General features: G+C 44.6%; 1 protein-coding gene across 5 annotated transcripts in view; it reads right to left on the bottom strand.

Moving 5' to 3' along the window:
• The window catches only part of tmcc3 (transmembrane and coiled-coil domain family 3), a 156,991-nt gene that overhangs the window by 29,585 nt on the left and 114,822 nt on the right, over window positions 1–12,584 (bottom strand). For 2 of the 5 annotated variants that reach the window (XM_073066013.1, XM_073066014.1), the window contains exon 2: window positions 507–1,438. In XM_073066013.1, coding sequence (XP_072922114.1) covers window positions 507–1,438 — 932 coding nt within the window. Of the gene's footprint in view, window positions 1–506; window positions 1,439–9,569; window positions 9,680–9,768; window positions 9,834–10,045; window positions 10,477–12,584 lie in introns of those variants that run through there. The other 3 variants (XM_073066012.1, XM_073066016.1, XM_073066015.1) reach the window with 3 other exon arrangements.

The raw sequence follows: 12,584 nt of genomic DNA, 5'->3' as shown, positions 1-12,584 counted from the left end.
ATAGAATTTATGAAACATTATACATAATACAGAAGCAAAGACAACCAATGTGCAAAAGGAGAGAAATAGTGCAAATAAAAAATAAGAAGTAATAAATAATATAAATAAATAATAAATTAATGAATAATAAATAAATAGTACTGAGAAGATGAGTTGTCGAGTCTTTGAAAGTGAGTCTGTAGATTGTGGGATAGGTTCAGTGTTGTGGTGAGTGAAGTTATCCATGCTGGTTCAGGAGCCTGATGGTTGTAAGGTAATAACTATTCCTGAACTGGTGGTGTGGGATCAAAGGCTCCTGTACTTCATACCTGAAGGTAGTAGTGAGAATTGAGCTTAGCTTGGATGGTAGGGGACTTGTGGCAGCATTCGTTGTAAATATACTCAATAGTGAGGAGGACTTTGTCTGTTTTCTACCTTGGGAAAAAAATTCTGATTGTTTACCCTCTCAATTTTATAAGCTTTTTCTATTTAAAATTTTATAAATGTTATTAGACTTAAAGCATTACCTGTAGTGTTCCTCCTGTAGTGTTTGCGTGACGATGCTATACTCTCTGTTAAACTGAGCCTTTAAACTCTCCATAGCCTCTGACAGCTGTGCTTGCGTTTCTTTCATCTCTCGGAGTTCCTCCAGAACGCCGGACAGCCTGCTCCGCTCCCTCTCCAATGAGCCAGACTTTGGGCTGGCTGCCCCTTTAACCACAAAGTCGGAGTTGCCATTGCTGTCCCCGGAGACACTGCCACTGGAGCCGTCATCGTCACTGGTGTACTTGACCTTGGACACAAGTACGGCACTGCCACTCAGAGCACGGTGCCCTGGGTCCCGTTGGAAGTCGTCCAGGTTGCTCTTCAGGTGGGCGATGTTATCAGCGCTGCCGAACTTGTTACGGATCAGGTTGGCAATCTCCCGCGGCTTGCTGAAGACGAACGCTGGTGGTGTCAGGGTCAGCCCTGGAAGGCCACGCCCGGTCTCCAGTCCCAGTCCTCCTGCAGCGCTGGTGGTGAGCCGTGTGGTGCTGCCGTCCACGTCCCTCATGTTCTGCTGTGAGCCCCTCAACCCCTCCCTGGAGATCCTGGGCCCACTCTGCTCCTCCTCCCTCAGCTTGCGGTGGTAGTGGTCAAACTTCTTCTGCAGTTGGGCGATGTTCTGGGCAGACTTCTGGTTCTTCTTCTCAAAGACCTGCTTAATGCGGCGTGCCTGCTGCTTGTCAGCATTGTTCACCAGTTTCAGATACTCAGCCACGTTGGCATCCCGCATCTCCTGCTCAATCCGCAGTTGCTCCGTCACCTTCAGGACCTTCTGCTTCAGCTTGTCTGTTGTCAGGCTGTCACTCTGGAAGTCTAGCAGGCCATTCATCATGCTGAGGTTAAGGTTTGTGTCTGAACCCCCTCGCCTCATGTTCCCCGGTAAGCTGAGGCTACTCATTTCCGAGCAGTCGGACTGTAAGACCAAGGGGAAGGATGAGTAAGCAACATAAAAGGTCTGTTCTCAAAGCCAAACTCCGCACCCTCCATGTCTAGCACCACCAGGACCCAACCCGTTCCCCCTATCCCAGCACAAAAGGACATCAACTCCTCCCCGCCCTACTGGCCAAGTACAACCAGGACCCAACCCCACCTCCATGTCCAGTAGCACCAGGCTGTGTCAGTCTCGAGCTCCATTCCCTTGACCCGAGCCGTTATCCAGGCTGACCTCCACCAAGGTGCCAGGGATTCTGGTCTGATTTCCCACAGGCTCTATGGGAAGACCTCGGTTCCATCTTGGGATTCCTACCCATCCTGCCCTGTGTCCAGGGACACAGCAAAGCCTTCATGCTCATGTGGTACCCAGTGTTTGTCCGCCACTCAGCATCAGTGAAACGGTTGTCACTGCTCTGCCTTCTTGCTGACAAGACTTCCACTGAAGCTCCTGCTTTCCTCCACTCCCCTCCCACTGTCCTGCTGCCTAACCCTCTCCTCAACTCTAAACATCTCTCTCACCTCAATGCTCTCGTCTCCCACCCCACATTTCCCTTACACCACCCAACAGGGCATCTTCCTTCATCCTTAACCTGACCCTAGGTATTCTAGTTTCCTCCCAAATCCCAAGATGTGCCTGTTGGCAGGTAAATTGAACACTAGTAGAATCAGGAGGAAGGTTGATGGGAAGGAATGGTAGGAATAGATGACAATGTTCTGTGAGCCAGCATGGACTCAAGGGGCAGAATGGCCTCCTTCCTCTATAAATATGGAATGAATTATTATTCTGAAGTTCAATGATTCAGACTCTGTCTATATATACACACAGTGACCACTTTGTTAGGTACACCTGTACACCTACTCATTAATGCAAAAATCTTATCTGCCAATCATGTAGCAGCAATTCAATGCATAAAAGCATGCCAGCATGATCAAGAGGCTCAATTGTTGTTCAGACCAAACATCAGAACGTGGAAGAAATGTAACTTCAGTGACTTTGACCGTGGGATAATTGTTGGTGCCAGACGGGATGGTTTGAGTTTCTCAGAAACTGCTGATCTGGAGTTTTCATGCACAATCGTCTCTAGAGAATGGTGCAAGAAACAAAAACCCATCCAGTGAGCAGCAGTACTGTGGGCAAAAATGCCTTGTTAATGAGAGAGGTCAGAAGAGAATGGCCAGGCTGGTTCAAGCTGACAGGAAGGCAACAGTAAATCAAATAACCTTGCATTACAACGGTGCTGTGCATTACAGCATTTCTTAACACACAACACCTTGAATCTTGAGCCATGAACATGCACTCAATGGTCACTTTATTAGGTAGAGGAGGTACTAGTAAAGTGGCCACTGAATGCATATCAAGGATCATCAATCAAGGATCAACTTTATTTGCCAGATACTGTATGTACATTTACCTGTCTTAGGAGAGCAAGTATGTTGATCAGGGCTGACATGCAACAAAAAAATGACAACACTCAACAATTATAAAGAATAAGGACTTATATAAAAAATAAAGTTAGAGGTTAAAGAGTGGATATAAATTCTTCAGATAAAGGGGTCAGATTATTTCAAATGGATTAAAAATGTCTCTAAATGGCCAATAAATCTCAAAAAATATTATCCCAACACTTTATTCCAACAATTTATACCAAGTACAGAAAATGTATTGCTGAAATATGACAGCAATTCAATTAAGTGACCCACAGACAGACCATAGTTACTGCATCAGCATCGGACTTCATAAGCAAGTTAGAGGAAGCTGTCGTTATCCAGATAATGGATGATGTCATGGAGCTGAATCAGCAAGTCAAATGAGTTTAATTCCACATGATAGTTCCAAATTTTAGTTACTGAAAAATCCAACAACAAATTCAGAGAATAGAGAAGTTACTAACACGGGTGAATAACACCGACACAATTAAGAAACAGATGATTTAATCCTCGAAGAACAGCCAACGACCATCACCTACTACCTATTCTTGACACTCAATGGCATTACCGTCACAGACTCTCACCACCTCTCCATCTATATCCTATCTTTGACCAGAAAATCAAATTGGACCAGCTTGTGTGGTTACAAGATCAAACCGGAGACTTGGGCACTGAGGACAACACAAATCCTGGGACCCCAAAGCCTTCCCACCAACTACAAGGCACAAGTCCAGAGTGTGACAGAATACTTTCCACTTGCCAGGATGAGTGAAATTCAAACAAACCCACCCTTAGCACTTTTGGGCTATTAAAACTAAAACTTCATACCATCCTTAAAGTTTCTTCCCCCAGGCAGTTAATCTATTCTAGTTTCACCACCCCGCCCCCCACTATTACCTCAGATACTGCACTGCAAACACTTTAATCCACTTTTTATAAAGCTGTTTTCATTGTAAATAGAGGCTGGTATTCATATATGTATGCATGTTTTATTCCCTATTTGTACTTTAACCTCTAACTTTATTTTTTAATATAGTTCTTTGTACTTAGTAATTATTGAATGTTGTCATTTTTTGTTGCATGTTGTGTCCTGAGCAACACACCACAGCAAATCCCTAATACATACAGATGTACTGTATATGGTGAATAAAGCTGATCTTTGATCCTTGCACAACTCCCAGGAAGATCAACATCATCCTGAACAAAACAGCCCCAGATGTAGCCCCATCGATTGTTCATTCCCTCCACCAGTGGCTATGGTCTGTACCATCTATAAAATACACTACAATTATATTCTCTGGCTACATTGAGAGTTCACCCCAAACCTGCAACCTCTACCACCAGGAAAAATCAGGAGAGTAGATACATGGGAACACCACCACCACCTGCAGCTTCTCCTCCAAGCCACACACCATCCTGACATTTACGAGCACAATTTGTCTTTTGCATGTTGGTTATTTGTCAGTTTTTGCTTATGTATAGTTTTTCATAAGTTCTAGTATCTTTTTTAAATTTTCCTGCAAATGCTGTAGTAATACTGTACATACTTTGATAATAAATTTACTATGACTTTGATTTAGAAATACACTTCCATTCTTCCATTGCCTGTATCCCTCTTTGATAAGATTGGGGGAGCATCTTCATCAAAAGAACTACAGCGGTTTAAAAAGGAAGCTTACCCCCACCTTCTCCAGGGCAATCAGAGATGGACAGTAAGTACTGGGCTTGCTCTCTGACAGAACAAGGAATTAAAAGAGTGGAGTCTCATTCCATAGATTGTTCCTGCTGTTTTCTTTAAAAAAATATTTAAAGTTGTATAATTTCTTTCCTCCTTTTGTCCTCATTTTGACACTGAATACACTGGTTAATGAGAAGGAATGCTGGACCTGTTGTTTTTGAAGTCCCCAGATGTTACATTAACCTTGCTGTGCATTATCAATTTGCACGATCTGTGACACGGGCAAAATATTTTGAGGCGTAGGGTTCAGGGAAGATGCAACAGATGGGCACTCTGCAAAATGTCATATTCCAGTAGATGCCAGCCCATTAAGATTGTGGCAGATTTTGCAAAGATTATTATTATGTGGCCACCTCTCTTTACATGCAAGTTATTGTCTTTCCCACAGCTTTAGTGAACTTATTGAGCACAAAATGGCAGTGAATAAATGTTTGAAATCATGAAATACGTCAGGGGTCAACATTAATTCACAAGAAGGTACCATGAAAGCACCATGCAACTGACACTCAGATCCAAAGTTTATTTTGTTCACTCAGCAATTCTCTCCTCATTAAAAACCTTCCTTGGATGTGGGGCTTGTGCCAGAGACCAGGAAAACAGCAAGTGTTACAGTTCTATCCAAACTGAGGGAAGAAACATAAATCTGACAAAGTCAACCAGCCATTGGCAATCTGGAAAATCTTTCAAAAACATGAAATTGGGCCAATGTTCACAGTTACTTCAAAAATTAAGAGCTGATAAATTAAATGCAGCATGGATTGGTTAAAGCAAAATTGTAGAAATAAATGGAGAGGGTGAATGAGGTTATGTATATAGATTTTCAAAGGTAGTTTTACACCTACTATAGTTGATTGACTACAACTCCTCCCCAATACCATAATTCCAAGCAAACTCCTAGACCAGGGATTCAACCCCTCCCAATACAAATGGATCCTTGACTTCCTGAAAAATAAACTGCAACCATAAGGATAGGCGGCAACACCTCCACCGTGATTATCCTCAACACTGGTGGTTAACAAGTTGCTTCCTCAGAACCCCATTTGACTTCCTATACACTCATGACTGTGTGACCAGATACTACTCTAACCCAGCTACGTTCACAGATGATACCATGATAGAGGGCAATATCGCAAATAATGATAAGTTAGAGTACAGGAAGGAGATGGAGCGCCTAGTGACATGATGTCATGACAACCTTTCCCTCAATATCAGCAAAACAAAAGAGCTGGTCATTGACATCAGGAAGGGAACAGTGCACAGACTCATGTTTAAATCAGTGTTGCTGAGGTTGAGTGGGTTGAGAACTTCATTTTTTTTATGGATGAACATTATCAATAGGTTATCCTCGTCCAACCACGTGAATTCCACTGCCAAGGAAGCTCCCCTGTGCTTCCTTTTCCTCAGAAGACTAAAGAAATTTTGCATGTTCTCTTTGACTCTCACCATTTTTACTTGATGGCTCACAGAAAGTATCCTATCTGAATGCATAATGGCTTGGTATGGTAGTGTCTGGGTTTCCAAGAAGCCACTGAGAGTTATGGCACAGCTTAGCACAACACTGAAACCAGCCTCTCCTCCATGGACACTGTCTACACTTCTCAATGTTGGTAAAGCAGCCTAAATAATCACTGACAACAACTACCCCAGATATTCTGTCTTCTTCCCCTCCCACCAGAGTAGAAGATAGAAAAATCCAAAAAGTACCAACAGACTTGAGGACAGCTTCAACCAGGCTGTCATGAGACTATTGTATGATCCCCCTAGTATGATAAGATGGCTTCTTGACCTCACAAACTAACTCACTATGGCCTTGCACCTTATTGCCTACCTGCACTGTGTTTTGTCTGTAACTGAGGAAAAGGATGTTTGAAGAACAGAAGACCTCAGACCTGGCATATCACCCTAGTCTTCAGGGCAGTAGTGACTCCTGTATTCACGTCTGTTTCAGACTATCTACAACACTGGAAAGGTACCACCTGCACCGTCTGCACAAACCCCTCCAATCCATGAGCAAGGTAAGCAAAGTAAGTTTAATGTCCCCTCCTGACCAACATCACTGGGTCAGCTTCTCTGGACAGGCCACATCAATGACAAGCTCCCAAAATGGACTCACTGTACCAAACTACATCACAACGAGTGATAAACAAATGGACAGAGGAAATGTTTCAGGACATTTGCAAAGCTTCCTGGAAAAGAAGTGTAACATGCCTACTGAGCTGAGAAATCTCTGGTTCACATCTGGATAAAATGGAGCAGCATTCCACGATGGCACGGAGAGGCATGCGTCTCTTTTGATTCAGGTTCAGATTTAATTATCATATGTACATCGAAACATACAGTGAAATGTATCATTTGCATAAACAATCAACACACCTAAGGATGTGCTGAGGGCAGCTTACAAGCATTGCCACACATTTTGGCGCCAACATAGCATGCATACATTGCTCGACTGAACACAGAACATAACAAAGCAGAGTACAACAAGCAATAAAACAGCAGCAAAATTTGCCCATTTCCTCTCTCTCACTCACACACACACACACACACACACAGAGTCCTCCAAGCCTCCAAACTCCAGCTTTCAGTCTCCAGGCTTTGGCCATCAAGCTTCGACTTCCAGACTTCCGATCAACTTTCATGCTTCAATCTATGGTATTGACCTCCTGACTAGCCAATGATGGGACTCCAAAATCCAGGCTCGAACTCTGAACTCACTGACCAATTGGCCATCATGCCTCCTGCTTGTACAGACATCCGATCCCAGATCCACTGATCCTGACATCCATGGATGGCCTTCATCACACATCCACATTGCTGGACCTGAGTGTGGAGTGGAGGCTTGACCTCTAACTCCTCCATATCACTGCCCTAAGCCCTAGCTCCCCTCTCTGTTCTCAAACCACCTCTATGAACTTAAAAAAACAAGTATCAATAGATCTTGATGGAGACCACGGCTTGGTGCCACGTGGAGGTCCAGTGTGGACAGTGTATCACCTCCCAAGCCATTCGGTATCAACCACGTTCTGCCTCCCTCCGCCTAATCCCACACTTGCCTCAACAGCCATCGTGAAGCCAGAAAACCAGGGTGGAAGTAAGGTCATTCCCGAGGGTGAAGGATCATGTTGAGGCTGAATGTCAGTTTGCAGAAGGCACAGGACTCAAATGTTTATCATTACTTTCAACACCGTTTACTACAGGGTGAGTGAATGCTGAAATTGGTAAAGGAACATTAATGGAAAGAAGTTTTATTTACCAGACAATGTAAATGGAACACAGAACTTTACAGCACAGTACAGGCCCTTTGGCCCACAATATTGTGCCAACATTTTAACCTCCTCTAAGGTCAATTTAACACTTCCCTCCTACATAGTCCCACATTTTGCTATCATCCATGCGCTTATCTAAGAGTTTCTTAAATGTCCTTAATATACCTGCCTCTATCACCACCAAGTGACAGGCGTTCCAGACACTCACCACTCTCCATGTGAAAACTCACCTCAGACAATACCCCTATACTTTCCTGCAATCACTTTATATACTAGGGTAAACAGACTGGAGAGAGACAAAATAAACCTAAATGATCCACCCTTAAAGAAACACACGAAGGACGAGACCTAGGGACCGGCAGCAAGCGGTGAAGGTGGCTCATATGGATGGTTGTGCTTAACCACAAAGACAACAGGTGCAAACACAGGGTTGTGCCGAACCTCTATAAACACTTAGGTCCCATCTGCAGCACTGCACTTAATGCTGGCTCAGCATTACAGAACAGGTAAACAGCCTGAGAGGAGACGTCCAGCTTTCCAGCAGAGGATCGAGAATGAAGAGTTGCAATGCGTGAAGTCGCAGTCGGCAAGATGATGGGAAGGGATAGGAGCTGGAAATGTCAGTACCCAGAGAACACAAATAAGGGAAAATCTGCAGATGCTGGAAATCCCAGCAACACACACAAAATGCTGGAGGAACTCAGCAGGCCAGGCGGCATCTAGGAAAAAAGTACAGTCGACGTTTCGGCCCGAGTTGTCCACTGTACTCTTTTCCTAGATGCTGCCGGGCCTGTTGAGTTCCTCCAGCATTTTGTGTGGGTTGCCCAGAGACAAAGATCTGAAAGGTCACCATGGTGGGCAGGAAGGTGGCACTCGGGGAATGCTGGGATCTTGTTAAATAGTGGAGAAGGACTCGGGTGGTGAGGGAGTAGAATCTGCCATAGGGTACGTCGGTAAGTGGTTAGATGGGGTGGTTGCTCCCCACTTGCCTGTTCACAAGGAATTGACAAAGTATAGAAACTGTTGGTTGCTGTTCCTGTTTTCAGGCGTGAATGAAGGAGGGAAGCAGCGAGTTACCAAGGAACTGGCACTGGCTGGTTGCCGAGAAAGATTTTCACGGAGCATTAAAACCACGTTGCCTCTCTTGAGTCTATCGCGTTAGCTGCAACTTTCAACGCTGAACCCGAAAGCCGCGACTTCACCACCCACCCCGGCCGCGGAGACTGTGAGTCCAGTTCCGAGCGCGGCACTCAAGTCAAGGTCCTGTGCGGATATGAAAGGTTTTGGAACATCTGTGGTGTGTTCCTTCTGACAGAGAAAACACTGGGCGGACTCAGTCAAAATAGTCAACGTTTCAGGCCGAAATCCCTTCTTCAGAAGCGGGTGTCATCAAGTTAGTGTGCGGAGCAGAGAAGGGGAGGGAATGTTTATTCAATCCACAGACTGCAGCCCCTTTCCTCTTCAGTCCCGATGAAGCGTCTCGGCCTAATATGCTCCACGGATGCTGCCTGACCCGCTGAGCTTCTCCAGCATTTTGTTTGTATTTCTCAAGACTTCCAGCATCTGCAGAACCTCTCGTATCGCTAAGCAGATTGCTTGGCGATTATCAGACTGTCGTGTGTGCGAGTTCACAGTGTAAACTGCTAAATGTTAGAACAGCGACTCCGCTCCAAAATTACCTCTCAGTGTGCAGTCCCTGGATCTCCGCTGGCATCAGTGGGACTCTGCAAACATTTTTTTCTGTTTAAGGAAGGCTGGGAGATGAATCAAGTGAGCGATATACAAACTACCCGCTTCTGATCCAATGACCCGCCGCACAAACTGCTACTCAACGCGTCGCCCTTTCACATCATGTTTTCCAGTTTATACAGTACTTACCCTCCTGTCTCGGCACTCACTGGCGGAAAGCAAGTCACAGTATTGATTGACACACAAAACAGCAGCGATCCCACGTCCACTCACAATTAAGTGCACTACCGCATTGCCAGATTAATTGCGGATACTGCGCACCCGTTCCAATTTTTTGAACTCCTTCGTTACTCACTAACGATAAATCCAAACCAAGTTGCACCGCCACCAAACAAATACCTTTTTTTTGGTTAATTTCTCCCACGTTCGGCTAAATCTAGCAATGTAGCTGCAACCGGAAAATTACCTTTCGTGATCGCCACATGTCCAGGTGAATCTCGTCTCTGCTCATGTCTCCGGGAACTGAGCATAAACTGGAGAAACCTGTTCCGCTGTAACTGTACACTCCGCCAGTGAGGTGGTGCCAAAGGCAGAGCAAATTCCACTGGCCCGGGAGGCGACTCCACCTCTCGTATCCTTTCCTGGGCCACTAGAATCTAACTCCGCTCTTCCAGGTTTTCCTGCAGTCCCTCTCGAGTATAGTTTTTCCTTTAACCATTTATACCCTCTCACATTCTGCAGTTTATTTCTTGAACAAAACCGAGGACACCCCCTTATATTTAACCTCAGCTCACTCGCTTGCCAGTCAGAGAGGCACGGATTCAATTTCCGACTGTTTATACCTCTCCATAGATGCTGCCTGACTTCCAGAGTTCCTCCAACACTTTGCGCGCTGCTCTGGATTCCCGGCATCTGCAGAATCTCCCGTATTCATATTCAGCGCCTCCCTCCTGTGGTTTCAAAACACACACCCAAGCGGGCTCTCCTGGCAGGACGCCAGTTTAGCTAATCGCTCGGACGTTCGTGGGAGGCGATTTATTACCGATAAAATCGTAAACTAAGGAGCCACCTATGGTTATAAATAATCTCAGGTTCTGTTTGACAGAAACTGCCGTGTTTTTTTTCTGTTTATCGTTTAACAACTAATACCACTAGCACAGGTTATTTAGCAATTCTGGAAACACCTAGCAGGTGGGGCAGCATCTATGGAAAGAAACAGGAGTTTCAGGTGGGAGCTTCATTGTCAGGTCATGGGCTCTGTTTCTCTTCCCAGTGTATCTGTCCTGCTGAATGTTTCTGGCATTTGTCTTGGTTTAGTATCTGTTTGTTACCATCACACATACCCAGCTAGAAGGGTAGTATGTGTGAATTTACTTCCCTCCAGAGCTGCTACCTGACCTGCTGAGTTCTTAATGTATCTGTAGAAGCCCTTGAGATTCTCCTTCACCTTGTCTGCTAAAGTAACCTCATACCTTCTTTTAGACCTCCTGATTTCTCTTGCATTTCTTACCCCCTTGGATACCTCATTTTCTCCTTCCTGCTATTCCTGGTATGCACTTCCTTCTTCTTAATCAAGGCCTCACTATCTCTCAAAAACCTGTTATCCTTCCCTTTTATTCTGACAAGAACATACAAACTCTGTACTCTCAAAGTTTCATTTTTGAAAGCTTTCCAATTACCAAGTATTCCTTTGCCAGAAAACAACCTACCCCACTTGCCGGATCCTTTCTGATACCATCAAAATCATCCTTTCTCCAATTTAGAATCTCAACATGCTCTAATATGAGATCTAGGATCACGTTCCCTCTAGTTGGGACCCAATGTACTGATTAAAGAAACTTTCCTGAATACGTTTGACAAACTCTATCCCATCCAGCCCTTTTGCAGTGTTGATGCCTCGGTCAATATGTGGAAAATAAAAGTCACCTACTATCACAACCTTATGTTTTTCGCAACAGTCTGCGATCTCTCTACAAATTGTGTCATTTGTATTAACAACCAAATGTGATTTACATGACCAGCTGGGTGTTTCCATGCATAATAATGGAGGATTTGTTAGCTTGTCAAAATAGAGGGGCGCCCCTTTAGAACGGAGATGAGGATGAATTTCTTTAGATAGATAGATAGATAGATACTTTATTCATCCCCATGGGGAAATTCAACTTTTTTCCAATGTCCCATACACTTGTTGTAGCAAAACTAATTACATACAATACTTAACTCAGTAAAAAAATATGATATACATCTAAATCACTATCTCAAAAAGCATTAATAATAGCTTTTAAAAAGTTCTTAAGTCCTGGCGGTAGAATTGTAAAGCCTAATGGCATTGGGGAGTATTGACCTCTTCATCCTGTCTGAGGAGCATTGCATCGATAGTAACCTGTCGCTGAAACTGCTTCTCTGTCTCTGGATGGTGCTATGTAGAGGATGTTCAGAGTTATCCATAATTGACCGTAGCCTACTCAGCGCCCGTCGCTCAGCTACCGATGTTAAACTCTCCAGTACTTTGCCCACGACAGAGCCCGCCTTCCTTACCAGCTTATTAAGACGTGAGGCGTCCCTCTTCTTAATGCTTCCTCCCCAACACGCCACCACAAAGAAGAGGGCGCTCTCCACAACTGACCTGTAGAACATCTTCAGCATCTCACTACAGACATTGAATGACACCAACCTTCTTAGGAAGTACAGTCGACTCTGTGCCTTCCTGCACAAGGCATCTGTGTTGGCGGTCCAGTCTAGCTTCTCGTCTAACTGTACTCCCAGATACTTGTAGGTCTTAACCTGCTCCACACATTCTCCATTAATGATCACTGGCTCCATATGAGGCCTAGATCTCCTAAAGTCCACCACCATCTCCTTTAGCCAGAGAATGTTGAATCTGTGAAATTCTTTGGCACAGGCAGCTGTGGAGGCCAAGTCTTTATGTATATTTAAGGCAGAGGTTGATAGATTCTTGATTGGTCAAGGCATGATACGGGGTGAAGGCAGGAGAATGGGGCTGA

Source organism: Hemitrygon akajei, chromosome 14, assembly GCF_048418815.1.
Source record: "Hemitrygon akajei chromosome 14, sHemAka1.3, whole genome shotgun sequence".
Lineage (NCBI taxonomy): Eukaryota > Metazoa > Chordata > Chondrichthyes > Myliobatiformes > Dasyatidae > Hemitrygon > Hemitrygon akajei.
Note: the sequence above shows the minus strand (reverse complement) of the source record. Positions and strands in the feature narration are given on the sequence as shown.